This window comes from Misgurnus anguillicaudatus, chromosome 2 (assembly GCF_027580225.2).
Source record: "Misgurnus anguillicaudatus chromosome 2, ASM2758022v2, whole genome shotgun sequence".
NCBI lineage: Eukaryota > Metazoa > Chordata > Actinopteri > Cypriniformes > Cobitidae > Misgurnus > Misgurnus anguillicaudatus.
The window spans coordinates 38445989-38463502 of NC_073338.2; the positions used below are offsets into that span (position 1 = coordinate 38445989).

The window sequence follows — 17514 nt, forward strand, 5'->3', positions numbered from 1 at the left end:
AGGCGACCTTGGAAGAACGAACTCGGAAGTTTTGCCGCAATGACTTCTGGGGCGTAAAGCGATTTCAGCAAGTCTGCACTCGATGCATCCTCGATATCAAGAACACATCCGGGTATTTTCATGCGTCCTCTGTCCTTGCGTTCTTGAGAATTGGAATTGAACTTCGACCGTTAATGATGACGTAGAGCGAGGACACGAGGACGCAAGATCGCTGAAGAACGCATATTGAGAAACAGCCAATGTCGGTCTTTTCAACGTCAAAAGGCCCAGGAAGTAAACTGTTGCCTACAATCGGTGTGTTTGTTGTAGTCCAAGAAAACAGATTTATGTTGGAGACGATAACTCGCATCAGCGTTTACTTTGGGGTATGTACCATTTGCATATCACTAACATATACTATTACACACTTACACACCAAAGAAAATGTAACATCATGAATCGGACAATTGGTGCTCTTTAAAAATATTAGTTGACTTCAAGAAGTTGTGAAAAATATCATCAACAAAAAAATATTACTTGAAAAAAATGTGAGAAACAGCTAACAGGTTTCATAACAAGATATAACAAGACCACCTACTTTAAGTATAGTAATCTTTATTATGAATAATGACACCATGATTTACCATGGTACAACACACAAGAATCAACGCATACCTTGATGTACAGGTAAAATGTAAATTGTAGGTCCAGAATGTAGTAGAAAAGTTCAACATTAACAACACATTTGTCTCTTGCCGTTTGTGTTACGTCGTAAAAGACGTATTCATGTTTTCCCCAGTCCATGCTGTTTTAGACCCAGCCTTCAACTCAATACGACTAACATACATACAAAAAAAATAAACGGTTTGGTCGCTTAAATAAACTCAATGCTTCCGTGCTGTGTGTTTTAGTCATCTGAGAAATCATCATCCAGATTTACGTCTGTGGTATCGATGTCATCAAGCTCCATGTTATCTAAATCATCCTCCAGTTCATCAATGACCTACATAAAAAGCAAAACGTACTATCAAGTATGAAATAATAGGGCTTAGATTATCTTAACTGTAGATTGCAATCTAAATACCTTCTGATCTGCCGCTGAAGGTTTTTCCTCTTCTTTCTTCTCAACGTTCTGTACAGGCTTGGGTTCTGCAGGACTCACAGCTACTGGAGCTGAAATGGCTGCTATCACATCTTCTGAGGCTTCATCTGCCTCCTTCACCTGATAGATAAACACAGGCACTTTCATTAGTTTACAAAGTCAAGAGTTATAAACATGAATGGTAATACTGTGAGAGTATGTTTGTGTGTGTAAGACAGGCCAACCTGTGTGGGAGCGGGGAAAACACCTTTGGGTTCATAACCGCTGGCTTCCTCCAGCACGTTCCTCTCTTCATTGGGCTACATGGGGAGGACAATAAAAGGGCTGTTTTACAAAATTGATGTTTACTTCACTAATGCTCATTTTTAAATAAGATGCATGTGAAAGATATCAAATAAAACTTACCGTGATCAGCGGGTAGTCAGAGGCCGGTCTGGTTTTCCCGAGGCAGGTCTCTCTCAGGTAATGCTCTGCAACAAAGGCCTCTTTCAGGCCTGGGAACAGGTTCTCATACTCAGTTGGGTCTGCTAGAGACTCTGCTGCTTTTTGATTGACCTTAGACAAGCTCTCTCTCCACAGCTTCACCACCCTATTATAAAACAAATAGAGCAGAACTGTAAACGCACAGAATTTCATTCATTTAAACACCCGTGGCGTCAGTTGATGCACTCCACCTCATTTAAGTTACTTTTAAGCATATATGCGGACGTGCGCGTCGCGAATGTGCCGCCACAAACTGCAAGTCTGGAAAAAACTGGTATGGTGTTCCCGATATTCAACCTGTGGATGTTTTTCATCGCTAAAAGGGAATTTGGGAACTTATAGCAGAGCACAGATGACAACATGTTTGCTGAAGACAGCACAAGCTATGGAAGGTATTTTTGGACTTTTTTAAATTAATTAATTAAATGATAAAATAAAACATAAAATTGCAAAATATGTCCCAAATTTGAAAATTAAATGCTAAAATAAAAATTAAAACATTACATTAAATTATTTCATTTTTATTTTTAACGTGATGAAGCATCATTCCGGCCAAATTGAAAAATAAAATAAAATTGATGATTTGACATTTCATTTTCCATATAATCTTGAGGCAAGACTGACCATATTAAAATAAAAAGGCAAGCTTTAAAGATGTAGTGTGTAATTTTTAGAAAGATCTCTTGACAGAAATGCTAAATAATATATAAAAAAAATATCATTAGGGGTGTATAAAGACCTTTCTATAATTAGTCATTATGTTTTTATTACCTTAGAATGAGACTTTTTATCTACATACACAGAGGGTCCCTTGCGTGGAAGTCGCCATTTTGTGCTGCCATGTTTCTACAGAAGCCCTTAACATACAAACTTTTTTACCAAGTTGTCTCCGACGATAACATGTTTTTTTTGGTGGCGGCTAACGCAACTTCTCTTTACGTTTCAAAAGTGAGGCGTGAGCAGTGGACTGAGCCGTTGGTTGCAATTCACAACCTCACCACTAGATGCCATTAAAATTTACACACTGCACCTTTAAAAGGAATCTGTAAATAATTTTTTTAAAGGCTTTTTATTCATGCCCAAGCAATAATAGGGACAAAATTAAAATGTAAAGTTCAGTTTTAATTTTATGTTCTCTTTTATTTATTTATTTATTTTTATTTATTATTTTTGTTTTAGCATTTAATTTTCAAATTTGGGACATATTTTGCGATTTTATTTTTTATTTTATCATTTAATTAATTAATTTAAAAAAGTCAAAAAATACCTTCCATAGCAAGCTAGCATGAAGGTAAAGCTAATCTTTTACATTTTAGCGATGATGCTGGTAGTGACGATTCAGACCAATCAGTGATCTAGTGTTTTTGCGTCATGTTTTGGTATCAGCTCGGGTCGCTTGGAACCCCAATCGAGGTGATACTAAAAAAAAAGTATTGAGTACTACGTACTGCACCCAGTGGAAAAGCCCCAAAAGTAAGCTGACCCGACCCAAACCGTGGGGTACTATGCAATGGAAAAGCGCCATAACAGGTTGAGAACTGATTACTTGTTTACCATCTAATGTTCCCAGATCTTAATATGCGGCCTTGATCAATGATATGTGGAGATTATCAACTATATAGACAAATTTCTTGAGGAAAAACTTGACAATGAATATTATTGCATACCTGGATACTTGGCTGGGCAGATATGTGCGGGCCAGAAAGGCTGCTTCTGGTAAACGATTGGTCTTGATCAGAAGCTCCAAACAGTTGTCCAGTCTAAAAAGAGAAACATAAAATAAGAAAAAATGCAAAAACAATACGCAAAATAACATTCTCTAACCGAAAACATGACTATAGGAATAATTCACTCAGAAATAATAATTCAATCTGAAGAGTGACTCAGAATTTTTTTCACTTTGTTCAAATCATTGATATCTGCGTGAACTACTACTTCAATCGTGCAGAAACACATAGCAGACCTTTTAAGTATAGAAGAATGACAAAGCTCTTTTATTTCTGATACTAACTTTCCCTGCAGGAAGTAGGTCATGAATGCAACGTTGTTTTTGCCGTCACGCTCGGCGCCCTCTGCAAGCTTGGCAACCATAGAAGCGTTGCCAGATGCAGTGGCCAGCAGCAGCAGTCCTCCATAGTCCTGGGCGTGATGAAGGCACTCCTGTGCCAAACTGAACTGGCACTTACTGATGGCCAGCTCTGCCAACTGTTTCCACTTCTGTTCCGACTAAAGAAAAGTTACATTAGAAACTTTAATTACAACTTATAGCCCACTTGTAGAATTTTGGTATTTTACTGCTAGAAGTGTAAAAATTACAGATTTTTCCTAATGCACTTCATTTTGTCCCTTTAGGTATTTACATTGAGAATGATGTATCTATCTCACCACCACTAGATGGAGCTAATATGACCATCAGTGTTAAGAATAACAAACCTCAGCTTCGACTGCTAGCTGATATGCAATCTTCAATTCTCCCAACTGTAGCGCCAGCTCGAATCTGTGTTCTGGATCAGTGGACACAGCCAAAGCCTGCTGCTTGAAACCCTGCAAAAAAAAAAAAACACTTGTCAAAAAACATACACATTCTGGCTCAATGATACCCGAGACAAATAAATATTAGATTTCTAAAGTTAATTCATCGATCAGATATATAATTTAATCACTACTTGTGTAGTGCTTTAATACTTTAAATATATGACAATAAATCATGGCTGGTCTGCACTAAATTATGATTCTTCAATGCAGATCAAAAATGTCTTCAGTGGAAGATATTGGCAGTATTTCTCGAGCATCCCAATGATGGCACTAGCTAAGATGTGCTTGTTCTTATATTTATTTTGTTTCTATTTGTGTCTAACCTGTTTTTCCAGGAAGTGAGCAACCCTCGTCCTCTGTTCTTTTGGGATGGTTGGAAGGACCTTGTCCGCCATGCCAAAGTCTCTGCGCATGACAGCTGTCTGGTACTCCAGCACAGACACCAGCAGAGAGTAACTGACAATGTTCAGCTCCTTATCACCCAGGTACAGACGGTCATCTTTAGGAATGTATCCCAGCAGGTACATGGTTCTAATAGAAACAAGTAACTCTTAGACTTGGAGCTGCTAGATAATAGATTCTGGATAATTAAAGAATCACAATCTTTTTGTTTAAAATAAAGATCATGATTTTCCCACGAATGCCAACTAGGGCTGCAGTTAACGATTTAGGGCTGACAAAATATCTATGAAGAGATGACACCCATTCCTACCTCCTTGAGGATGTCAAATTACTAAATCTCTCAATTATCATAAAAAAGGTCAAATATGATTCGCCAACTAATTATTTATCGACTTTTTTATCACCTAACATTGGTATAATACAAACATTAATTTAGCTATTTTTTCTGATTAGCCAACTAATTATTTATGGACTTTTTAATATTAATTTAGCTAATTTTTTCTGATTAGTCAACTAATTATTTATGGACTTTTTATATTAATTTAGCTATTTTTTCTGATTAGCCAACGAATTATTTATGGACTTTTTAATATTAATTTAGCTATTTTTTCTGATTAGCCAACTAATTATTTATGGAGTTTTTAATATTAATCAAGCGATTATTTTCTGATTAGTTAACTAATTATTTATGGACTTTTTAATATTAATTTATCTATTTTTTTCTGATTAGCCAACTAATTATTTATGGACTTTTTAATATTAATTTAGCAATTATTTTCTGATTAGTCATCTAATTATTTATGGACTTTTTTAAAATATTAATTTAGCTATTTTTTCTGATTAGCCAACTAATTATTTATGGACTTTTTAATATTAATCAAGCGATTATTTTCTGATTAGTTAACTAATTATTTATCGACTTTTTAAAAAAATATTTTCAGATTAGTCAACTAATTATTTATATACCTCTCCCATTAATTTAGCAATTATTTTCTGATTAGTCAACAAATTATCTATCGATTAAGTTTTTCATATTAATTTTAGCTATTTTTTTTATTTGTTAACTAATTATATATCGATACTTTTTTCCTCAACAAATCTAGTGATTATTTTTTAATAAGCTGATTAATCCTTTGGCTAACTTGCCAATAAATAATAAGTACAATTTCGAACATTAATATTTCAAACTTTTATTAAATCAATTTCTGAAAAACACTTCCAACTTAGTTGAAATTTCCTAGTTTAAAAAAATTAAAAGTCAGAATTAAATGCCAACAAAACTTTAGGGCATCATGTACCATCCGCTTGTTAAGTCATGACGTAAGGAATGTGGTTTCCGGGTCCAAGCCTACACTCATTTCAATAGAGGATAAAATTTAGCATCCATCTATGAGCATTATTTATTCATTTTACATATTTAAGGGAATATTTACAAACTTACAGTGTACACTGCCGTCTCCAGGCTCATGGAATTACCAACAGCAATATATTAATAATTCATTTTGCATTATAATACAAGTGCATAATAGCATGATTTTTTGTTATTTCCTTATGGCATTTGACATCGGTTGGACCCAGAAATGGTGCATGACGTCAGACTTAACAAGCTACGTCTGTTAACAAAATTAGGTGCATTTACACACAAATGCATTATATCATCTGTACACCTAACATATTTTTTTTATGCAACTATGTGACGCTGAATATTTGTAACGCACCTGTCCAGATGAGCAATGGTGACAATCTCCCCTCCAACAAAGTAGTTAAGTCTGTTGACTGAGCTGGTGTAGATGAAGCAGTCTCCCACCCACAGGCCAGTCTTCACCACCTCCTGAATCTCTCCTTGGACCTGCACATACAATAAATACAGTATGTTAAAAGCCAAAATCTTTTCTCAATGATGTTTTAAAACTCTGATTCTAGCATACTGTTTGTTCTTAACACACTGTACGCTGACCTCAAAAGCGTCTTCGATACCATCTTCAGTGACCCCCTCGTTTGACTCCTGAGATGCGGCCACTTTCTCTGACAGGTAGCGCAGAATGAAAAAGGATTCCTCAGTGGCAATGCACACCAGCTCTCCAGAGTCTGACCAGAAAATCTGAATAAAAGGCACACTTAGTCAAACAAACTCTCCAAGGAAACAAGCACTACAGCGGTTACGTACTGCAAAGATATGAAGTACAATAGCAAACCAGCGAGTTGTACAACTTACATGTTTGGGCTGGATCTCAATGCGACGAATCAGCTCCGTGTTATCCCAGTCATAGAAAGCCAAACCATTTACTGACCGAACACCCAGCAAGAAACCGCCATAGATACCTGAAAATCCAGAAGCATTCTTACCATCAATACTCAAACATGTCACAAAGCTGTTTAAAGTCGCATACAACCATACTAATGATATTATATATGAAATTTTATTATTTTATTAATTCAAGGACTAAATGTGGTGACACAGTTCCCTTTCGAGGGAACTCGCGCTGCGTCACTGCGGTGACACTTTGGGGACGCCTCCAGTGGTAAGTGTGTCTGAATGTGTATATTAAATTCAACCAATGGTGAGGCTCAATGACAAAGACAGGGTGATGTGGGAGCCAGAAAGTATATCGCTATCTGAAATATTGCCAAAGATAGCGTTACAGGGACGCAGGAGTATGGCAAGGGAGATGCATCGTCTCGTTCCCTCAGCTACATACGTAACCGACGTTTTCATTTGTCAAACACAACTATGCAAAAAAGCAATTTTGGTATGAATCAACATTCGCATACAGAAGATATAAGCATTTCAAGTGAACAATTTAGCACGTGTGCTTAAAAAGTCTAGAATTTTTATGATATTATCCTACACTACACAGGGAATAATATGGACTTTTTTTCCAGAAAACTTCTTGCATAAAATAGATTTAAGCAATTTCAATGACCTGTATCTATGCATGTATATTTTCAAAAACTTCACAGGGCCTTGAATTCCCCCCCCCCCAGATTCACAAACTTTCATGGATTTCAAGGACCCGTGGGAACCCTGATTATGCACAATATATGCACGGCATGCAAACTTTCAAAATGCCTATGAAATCTGATTCATCTATTATATTTGCATAAAGAATTGCAGCCTGAAACATGAGATATAAGCACATCATGCAAAGCAAAACACAAAATCTGCCTAATTGCTACTCAAAACGAACACAATTGCATTTCGAGGAAAGGTCCCTCTGGTAAAAATCATGTTCCGGGAAAAATATGCTAAAATTTACATTCCTGAGGGCTAAATATCACATTATTAGAGTCACTTTAACCTGCAGACATAAAATACAGCCCTCGCCAAGGATTTGCCAACCCTGCTGTGTACCTTCTGCTCCAAAGTCTGGTTTAAAAGATTTCTTCTCTTTGAAGTTTTTGAAGATTTTCACCACACTGCTGCTTTCCCGAATTGCATACCTTTATATAAAATAAACCACAGCAACATAAGTGTTCAAGTAGACATTACAGTAATCAAAAACTCTTAAGAGATGCATGTGTATATGCAACACTTACTCGGATGAATCATGAGCCCAAACGAATTCCTGTGCAGATCCAAAGCTCTTGTTCCTCAAAGCCATGGCTGTGTAGATAATGTACTCTCCATCTCCACAAACCACCACAAACCTAAACACGACAAACAAAACATTAAGGAGCATTTAGACATGTTAAAAAGTTTATCACGTACCATTTGTTGAGTGATTAGTGTTAGTGATGGTCCTACCTGCCATTCGGATTGTGCTGGATAGTCTGAGGATAGATCTCACAGCTGCCCATGTCCTTCACAGCAAGTGGCAATCTCTCTCCATCCTTGATCTCAGCATCACCCATGGCTTTGAGATTAGCTTGCTGAATTTCTGAATGCTTGGCCCAAATGATCTTTCCACTGGTGTCCATTGACATGGCGGGTTCCTCACGACCAAGCTACAAAACAGTGACCATTACAGCTGAACATCATCTGCAGAGATTTACCAGTATGCCACAACATAAACTGTCAATAGTAGGTACCTTGATGATGATGCTGCCTTCGTCATAACCCAAAGCCACACTGTTGGAGCCACGCAGGCCAGATACACACCACACCCGTTCCATACCATAGTTAAGAGTGCTCTCTAATCGGTAAGTGCTGGAGTGCCAGATACGAACGGTACCTGAAACAAAAATATGAGCAGGAGGCTTAACACCCAAATTAGGTCTGCATCTGTCTCCAGGGTTCCCAGTCTAAGCCAAATGTCAAATTCCCTGACTTTCACTGACTGGAAAGCTGAAATTCCATGACCATGTCCGAGATGCTGTGTGAACCTGGATAATTGTAGTGTACACCGTGAATTTGTTAAAAAACATTCCTTACGTCACAACTACTTAACAAGCGGATTACATATGGGTGATTCTCGCGAAATTAGACTTATGAGGTGTCATGAAAAATTTTGATAATAAAGTAAATGCTATCAAAATAAGAAGCATACAGTTACAAACATCTCTTCGTGTACTATTTTGCACATGATTTCAAATGACATCACACAAACTAATTTTGTTGTTTTTTCCACATTTAAGGGGAAACTTTTCATTACCGCAACGTGTCCATGATTGGATTTGGGTTCTTTGACATGGAAATATTTATAATTAAAAAATCTAAAAAATAAAAATGCATGTTATACTATAAACATTTACAGTAAAGAAACATGTGGTATTTGGTGATCATTGGTAAATGTAGAGACTATGTAAAGACTCATCCTCCGCAACAATTTTCAATAATTGTTTAAGCCCTCAATAAACTAACATTTTCAAAAAAAAAAAAAAAATGTCGGAAGGGACATAATTGACTGTGACACACAAGATGGCTACCAGGTAAGCAGTTCGTATTTTCTCTCCCAGATAAAAGTTAAAATTTAAAACTATATTTTTTAGTTCTCATTACCGAAACATGAGTTTGTAAATGCATATATATTTGATGTAATATCATGTTGCGGTAATGATAATTTTTGATAATGATCTAAAAAATGTAAATAATTCTATAGGAAATATTTTTTAAATCCTCTAAAAATATTGGTTATAGTAAGTTCAGACTTTAATCTTATAAAAAAATGGCTTCAAGGGCTTTTTAAAAATTCTGATGCTGACACCTTCTAAATCTGGATTTTGTGAGAATCACCCATATTGATAAATGAAAACTAAAATTTAAACCGACAAAAATTTCCTGACATTCCATGACTTGTCTGGAAGAGACTTTTTAAAATTACATGATTTTTTGAAATTCTGTGACCCGTGGGAACCCTGAGTCTCCAACTACATTACTGTACTTTTAAATAGTTCAGGGAATGAAGGAAAGATCAAAGAGAGAACAAAGATTTTTTTAATGTTATAATTAAGTTTATGTGTATCTCTACACTCACCGTCCTCTGATCCAGTAATTATGATTGGCAGCTCTGGGTGGAAGTTCACACAGGAAACGTTTTGAGCGTGACCCTCAAGAGTCTGCACGCATGTCTTATTCTAAAAGAGAAGGTACAGAAGGCATGATAAAATAAACAGACTGTAAACACTACTCCAAAAAAACATACTGCCTCTCACGAAGCACGTACCTGATAGTCCCAAATCTTGACCAGTCTATCATCGGCTCCAGATATGAGGTACGGTTTATCTCCTCCACTGTAATAGTCAATGCAGTTTACTCCCTTATCATGACCCTCCAAAGTGAAGTTAGGAGAGGAAGAGCCGAGTTGCCAAACCTGAAACAGAACATGGAGAATATATTATGTAAGATGACTTACAGTAAGAGTTTTCTAACTGTATTAACCCCTAACATACCTTGATGGTTCTGTCCAGTGACGCACTCGCAAACTGATTGTTGTCTTTGGGGTTGATGACAATCTGCATGACATAGTGTGTATGACCTTCAAACACCTGACTGCACGTCCACTTCTTCTCCCAGTCCCACAGCTTTATCAACATGTCATCTGAATAAGCGCATATCAAATGAGTGTAACACATTAAAATCAGTGGGCCTCAGACACACATTATACAGTTGGGAAAAATATGTAATATAGAAGTATTGATAAATATATATGTATAAAGAATACAAGATGTTCGGTTAAAACTGTTCATACCACTGCTTGTGAGGATGTAGGGCTGTGTGGGGTGCACAGCGATGCAGCGAATGTAGTCCGAGTGGGCTTCAAACATGTGCACTCGCTCTAGTGTGTTATAGTTAAAAACGCGAATCTGCATGTCATCCTAGAAAACAGGAAAAAATATATGAAACACGTATTTGTGTTTTTATCAGTCGTAAATGCACATGAATATGTGTGTAATAACGGTTTGTATACTTACTGCACCAGTTATGACCCAATTTTTTCTGGCAACAAACTTGGCGGCCCTCACTGGTAGGTCGCAGACTTCAAACGTCTTAACCAGAGTTTGTCAAAGGGTGAATCGACGTTAAAGGACAAGAATACAACACTTGCTGTGATCATTTGCACTATCCAGTTTCATTCATTTGATTAGTAAAAATTAACAAAAAAACTTTTGAAAGTCTCTTGATACTAACTTGTGTTTCATGGTTCCAGACACAGACGCTGCCGTTGTACAAACTGGCCAGCATCCATGGCTCAGTCGGGTGAAGGTCTACGCTTTTCACACGGTCAGACCGAGCTGTGAGTTTGCGCTTGATGTCCAGCCTAAGAGGCTAAAACGTAATATAAATAATTATGATTATTTATGTATACAATTTGACCCAGGAACAATAAATGCAAGAGTACCATCAAGGGTACGTAAGTGGGTGATTCTCGCAAAATTAGACTTATGAGGTGTCATGAAACATTTTGATTAAAAAAGTAAATGCTATTAAAATAAGAAGCATACAGTTACAAACATCTCTTCATGTACTATTTTGCACATGATTTCAAATAACATCATACAAACCAATTTTGTTTTTTCCACATTTAAGGGGAAAATTTTCATTACCGCAAAGTCTCCATGACTGCATTTGGGTTCTTTGACATGGAAATATTTATAATTAAAAAAGCCTAAAAAATAAAAAGCTTCAGTGCATGTTATACTATAAACATTCACAGTAAAGAAACATGTGATATTTGGTGATCATTGTTAAATGTAGAGAGACAATAATAAGGAATATAAATGTGTCCAAGACCAATTTTGTCATCCTCCGCAACAATTTTCAATCAATGTTTAAGCCCTCGAGGAACTAACATTTAAAAAAAATTGTGACATAATTGACTGTGACACTCAAGATGGCTACCAGGTAAGCAGTTCTTAATTTTTCTCTCCAGATAAAAGTTACAATTTTGTTTGTCATAGTACCTAGACAACATTTTAGTTCTCATTACCGAAACATGAGTTTGTAAATGCAAATATTTAATAATATCATGTTGCGGTAATGATACTTTTTGATAATGATAATCTAAAAACTATAAATAATTTTATAGGAAATATTTTTTAAATCCTCTAAAAATAATGGTTATAGTAAGGTCAGGCCTTAATCTTACATGTGCAAAAAAAATTGGCTTCAAGGGCTTTTTAAAAATTCTGATGCTGGACACCTTCTAAATCTTGATTTCGTGAGAATCACCCAAGTACGTACAATGTTGCAAGCCATTATCTTTTAACCTGGCTGTCTTTTTCTGTTTTTTATTGACCATTTGTTTCCAATACTTTTGTTTGGTACCTTGCTATATCTGTCTAGTAATTATATATAATAATAATGTTTATAGCACCATTTAAAAAGCTTCACTTAGATAACGTATTGCTCCTAATATTGAGTCGCATCCATCCATATATCAGCTGTTAGCCAGCACACAGGCTATCACTTCAATGCAACAACATTTAATAAACGATCAATTTAAAAGCAATGTTAAACTGCAAGTAGTATCACAAGGTCTTGTAAAGAAGTAAAATGAACAAATAATTCACAAACTGATTGAATTAGAGAGTTGTCTATGTGGCAGCTATAAGGGCCTTTGAAGGCTAACAGCGCTAGCTAACGTTACTTAAGGCACATTTTCATCTATATGTTCAAATAAGCCGATACTATTATCTATAGAATAAACACATATGCGATACTTACCATGTTTACGATTACTGGTTACCGGCTCCTTCAGCTGTAATATGTTATATCATCCACCGTGAGTCTGAGGTGTTTTTCGGCTGGAGTTTTGTGCACGGTAGACAAATGTGACGTGGAACTTCCTGAAAGCCAGTGTGCTTGACGTCGGCAACGTTGACGTGACACTCGCACGAGTTCGGAGGAGTTCGGGTAATTTCGGTTGGATTCGGCATACGAAGTGACACTCGCACGAGTTCGGGTGATTTCGGTTTGATTCTCGGTCTCAACCTTTACCTCACTTTCCCTCACAAGACAAACATTTTATTATAAGCAGTGTTTGTGTATACACTGTTACTCATGATGACTAATGATGACTAAAACGTTACACCCATTAACCTAACAATTAACAATTTCATTAAAAACACATATATTTTATGTAGTTTACTGCAATTTGCACTTATAGCTAGAGGGTAACAAAGGGATAGTTCACCCAAAAAATAATATTCTGTCATCATTTTCCCATCCTCATGTTGTTCTAAACCTGTATGATATTTTTTTTAATGAACACATAATAAGATATTTTGATAAATGATGGTAAGCACACAGCTGATTGTAATCATTGACTTTCATAGTAGGAAAAACAAATACGATGGAATTTAATGGGTACCGTCAACTGTGTGCTTACCATCATTTATCAAAATATCTCATTCATCACCATACTTCCATAATATTTGTTATACTACTATGGAAGTCAATGGTTACCATCAGGTGTGTGCTTATTATCATTTATCAAAATATATTCTATTGTGTTTATCAAAATATGAGTGTTTTTCTGTGGAAAACTTTTACTTTACATTGTAAAGCGTAGAATCATACTTTTCCCCACTACATTTGATTAAATACGAAATTACATAAAAATAGGTCTTTTTAAAAGTAAGAAAGTACTAGATTTTAATGAAGCCTACTTTAATGTAAAACAACGACTTGTAGTTGTAGCAAAAAATATAATTATACTTTTAAATGTAGTGAAGCTTGTTTATAAATAAAAATAACACTTGTACAGATACATGGAAAATGTACTTAAGTAGTAAGTAGACTTCACTACTTCTGAAAGCTTTGTGTGCTATTGTTATTCCTGGCTCTTAATGTTTAATTCTCCCTATTTATACTGTAAGTCTACTGGATGAATGTAAATGTAGTAAGTCAAAAATAAATTATAACAGTCCTGCACCTCAGTGAATATTAAATCCACATTTAAACAATATTCTTTAAAGTAAATAACTTAAAATAAGCATATTATAATTATTACTAAATCTAAATAGAATAAAAATTCTGGTTAATTTGATGATTTACTGTCCTTTTATCATTTATAATTTAGGAAAAATTATGATTTACTGTCCTTTTCCTAATTTATAATTTAGGAAAAATTATTTGTGTGTTTGTGTGTGTTTCTGTTACATTTAAATATCTCTTTAGTGATGTCATATAAACCAGTGGCAGGTTGCATAAACATAACTGTGAAGTTAAGACTTATGAGCAATTAGTGAGGGCTAATCAGTCTTACTATTTGAATTTAAATTAGACCATTCTACCTTTTCATGTAACATACTTAAACCCGTTATGATCAGTCTAAATAATGCATGACTAACTTTTAAGGCTAGAAGTTTATGCAACCTGTAACAGAGCAACAAATAGATTGTTGCGTTGGTTTTTAAGCCTCTCCGTGTATAAGAGAGAAACAAAAAGACAGACAGTTTTTTTCTTCATACACATAATATAGAAATGTGAGACCTATATTTAATTAGACAAAAGGAAAAACATTACACAGAAGGGTTAAAAGTCATTAAAAAGCACACTGTCAGTTCATATCTTGCTGAAGCTATTACACCTGTCAAATATACAGCAAAATAAAAATTACAATAAAGCACATTACAATTAGTGTTAAATCTGCTACTCTTTTCTTTTGAACACTTGATGGCACACCACGTCTTCACATGTCATCTCCTGTAAATAGAATGATAATAATGTCAAAACAAGCTTAGTGCAATGCACGCTTATTAAGGGTGCAATAGCATCCACTTTGTGGCGTACGTTTTCATTATATATTTGGTAGACGCTTTTTTCAATGTGCATTTAATTGAATCTATAGCCTAATATATTCATTTGTCATTATGTTAAGTGTTCCCTGGAGTTCAAACCAATGACCTTAATGCACAATCCAGCTATTATATAACTGAGAAATAAAAACTGTGACGTTTTGTGTATTAGTACATAATTCTGTGATGTTTGATTTGGACATGTTTATTATTATTAATGCTCTCCAGGTGAAGTTTGTCTCCTTCTATCCAGTGTTTCCATCCGCGATTTGCCTTTTCACCATTTTGTGTGGCCACCAGTTTGTCCCCTTCCCAGTTGACCACAGTCTGTGAATATTTTAAACTGGTAAATACCTGGAATAGTTCTGTTCTGTTTATTCACATGCGCATATTTTACAAATCACTCCCCTTTTACGTTCATGCACAATACAATTGTTCGTGTTGTTAGTTTATTGTGCATTAACTAACGTTTATAAATGTATTAGTAAGTAAATTAACATGAACTAAGATGAATAAATTCTGTATTGTTCATTAATAGTTCATGTTAAATAATGCATGAACAAATACAACCTTATTGTAAAATGTTACCATTTTATTTTTATTAAAACGTCTTATTCATATTTGATCTATGGTTTAATAGGATGTTTATTAATTGGCATTTTAAAGCCCATACAGTAGGCTACACTGTTTTTAAGACATAAAGTTAATAAAACTTTACCAAAAAGTTTAAGTAGTAACTACAAAAATTAACATAAAAGCACACTCTTACACCATTTCCTAAACCTGGTTAATAATAATTGTCTAAAATGTGTTGGTGTTCTTATATGTTCATGCAATATGAACTAAAAAAGAAATACTGGTTTTGTATCCATTAATATTAAATATGAATATACTTAAATTTTTAATATGCTTTAAAATATTTAAAATATTGTACATAAAGGTAATTAAAGGTAATTTAAATTCAAAGGTACTGTAGTGGCATCAATTGAATCCAAATCCATTAAAAAATTTAACTGCTACAGTTATCTAAACTTTAAATTTGTGAATTTTATTTAGTTTTTTAAAATGTGATTATTATATAACATTGTACTTTTTTGTAAGACACATGCTTATGTTTCCACCTCTTAAAACTAGAATAGGAAACATGAAAACTTGACAATTTTAGCAGATTCTGTCATGGGCCAAATACTTATTTTTGGTAAACCGTTCTCTGCAAGCATGTGAAAAAAATAAATCATTGAAATTTAGCTCCCCCTGTGATGTCAGATGGGGATAATACCTGTACTACCCAACCACAACCCTGCCATTTAGTGCAGAGATCAGCTTATTTGCATTTAAAAGGACCCAAAACAGCACATTTTTGCTCACACCTACAAAGTGGCAATTTTAACATGCTATAATAAATTATCTACGGTATTTTGAGCTAAAACTTTATATATGTACTCTGGAGACTGGAGACCAAATATTTATGTTACATCTTAAAGTCTTGTGATATGTGCCCTTTAAGGTTTTCAGATGACACAGAAAAAAAGTCTGTCAGTGTATTTTGTCCTTTTGGGTGAAAGTCGATACTGTTTGTTTTACTGTAGTTTATCATTGAACAGAACTGACTGAGCTCATGTCCAACAGTTTAAAACTGGAGGAACTGCAGGTTAAATAACATTTATAGATATTCATAGTAAAAACCCTTTTCAACCAACCTTTATTGACCGGTTGTCAAATCCCTTAGTAAATTCTTCCTTTTCAACTCCGATAGTAAAGGTCAATTCAAAGGTTTTAAAGGTGCTCTGTGTCTTTATCACAAAGTTGTCTCCATCCTGGCTAATGATTTTTGCCGGCCTGAGATGAGGAGCAATTTTGCGGATGGGAAATTCAACATCTGTGGCAAAAAATGATCCAGTTGTAACCACAATTACTGTAGTATCACATGTAATGTTACCATGTGAATTGTTTTTTATTATAAGAATTATTTAATTAATATATCAATAAAACATTTTTTATTTCTACTTAGTTGATGTAAACTGGCTTACCCAGTGCTTTAAGGTAATTTTCAAGATTATCGTTTGACTCCATCTCCCACCTTCCATTGAAGTCTGCAGGCATGACTGTGCAGTAAGCTCGGGACTTTTGAGTATTGTTGGTATTGCAGGTCCAGAGATGAAGCTTTTATACTCCACCGGCCATTCACAATGAGGGGAGAGGGCAGACAAAGATTAGAGAGCTCTCTGACCGAATGGGATGAGAATCAGCAAACAATATATATAATATGTAAACAAAGGAAGCTTGCCTACAAGAGGCATAGAAAAACACATGTTGGCCCTCTCAACAAAGCACCATAATTTTTCTTATTTCTTGCTTGAGAAGAATGGTCAGATGATTTAAAGAAAACCATATTATTACCATGCTATCATGTCTTAAAATAGGGCTGTCAAAAGATGAATCACGATTGATTGCATACAAAATAAAAGTTTGTGTTTGAATAATACATTTGTATGTGTGTTGTGTGTAATTATTATGTAATATAAATCTAAGAGAAATGTTATTTATGTACATATTTTATTTATTTATTTATTTATTTATTTACAAACTTTTATTTTGTATGCAATTAATCGTGATTCATCTTTTGACAGCCCTATTTAAAAACTACCACATTTTTGACTTCTTACATAAACCACACACTGCAATGCTGGTGCCAGAGAAAGGGTTAAGTGGGTAGTTGGGATGGGGAGCACATGTGTCATTGTATTTTATATTCATTCGTGTGATCAGAGAAATTATATTTAGGTCCTATTGTTGTGCTCGGAAGACACGATAAGTACCAAAAAATATGTCAG

The 17514-nt window shown here is 35.0% G+C and overlaps 2 protein-coding genes across 2 annotated transcripts; both read right to left on the reverse strand.

Moving 5' to 3' along the window:
* Positions 1-577: 577 nt before the first annotated feature.
* Positions 578-12765, reverse strand: copb2 (COPI coat complex subunit beta 2). Its single transcript, XM_055203131.2, has 22 exons — positions 12606-12765; positions 11070-11207; positions 10853-10939; positions 10630-10756; positions 10331-10479; positions 10105-10251; positions 9916-10015; positions 8531-8673; positions 8247-8446; positions 8039-8149; positions 7854-7942; positions 6717-6823; positions 6459-6602; positions 6220-6350; positions 4423-4630; positions 3998-4108; positions 3576-3790; positions 3232-3324; positions 1487-1670; positions 1306-1380; positions 1064-1201; positions 578-982 (listed from the first exon to the last, which is right to left on the reverse strand). The coding sequence occupies exons 1-22, from the start codon at positions 12606-12608 to the stop codon at positions 887-889; spliced, it is 2796 nt and encodes a 931-aa protein (XP_055059106.2). The 5' UTR covers positions 12609-12765; the 3' UTR covers positions 578-886.
* A 1602-nt stretch (positions 12766-14367) lies between these two features.
* Positions 14368-16874, reverse strand: rbp2b (retinol binding protein 2b, cellular). The gene is made up of 4 exons (XM_073855052.1): positions 16711-16874; positions 16381-16559; positions 14902-15007; positions 14368-14584 (listed from the first exon to the last, which is right to left on the reverse strand). Exons 1-4 carry the CDS (start codon positions 16781-16783, stop codon positions 14535-14537), a joined length of 408 nt encoding a protein of 135 aa, XP_073711153.1. The 5' UTR covers positions 16784-16874; the 3' UTR covers positions 14368-14534.
* Positions 16875-17514: the final 640 nt, after the last annotated feature.

Bases quoted from the DNA above. Each gene is read 5' to 3' on its own strand.
- copb2 (XM_055203131.2), bottom strand. The intron at 10,940-11,069 runs GTTAGTATCAAG...ACCCTTTGACAA, and splicing joins TCTGGAACCATGAAACACAA to ACTCTGGTTAAGACGTTTGA. The intron at 6,351-6,458 runs GTCAGCGTACAG...TTGTATGTGCAG, and splicing joins GTATCGAAGACGCTTTTGAG to GTCCAAGGAGAGATTCAGGA.
- rbp2b (XM_073855052.1), bottom strand. From the start codon at position 16,783: ATGCCTGCAGACTTCAATGGAAGGTGGGAGATGGAGTCAAACGATAAT. The intron at 16,560-16,710 runs GTAAGCCAGTTT...TTTTTGCCACAG, and splicing joins AAATTACCTTAAAGCACTGG to ATGTTGAATTTCCCATCCGC. The intron at 14,585-14,901 runs GCATTAATAATA...ATTTACAGGAGA, and splicing joins AGACAAACTTCACCTGGAGA to TGACATGTGAAGACGTGGTG.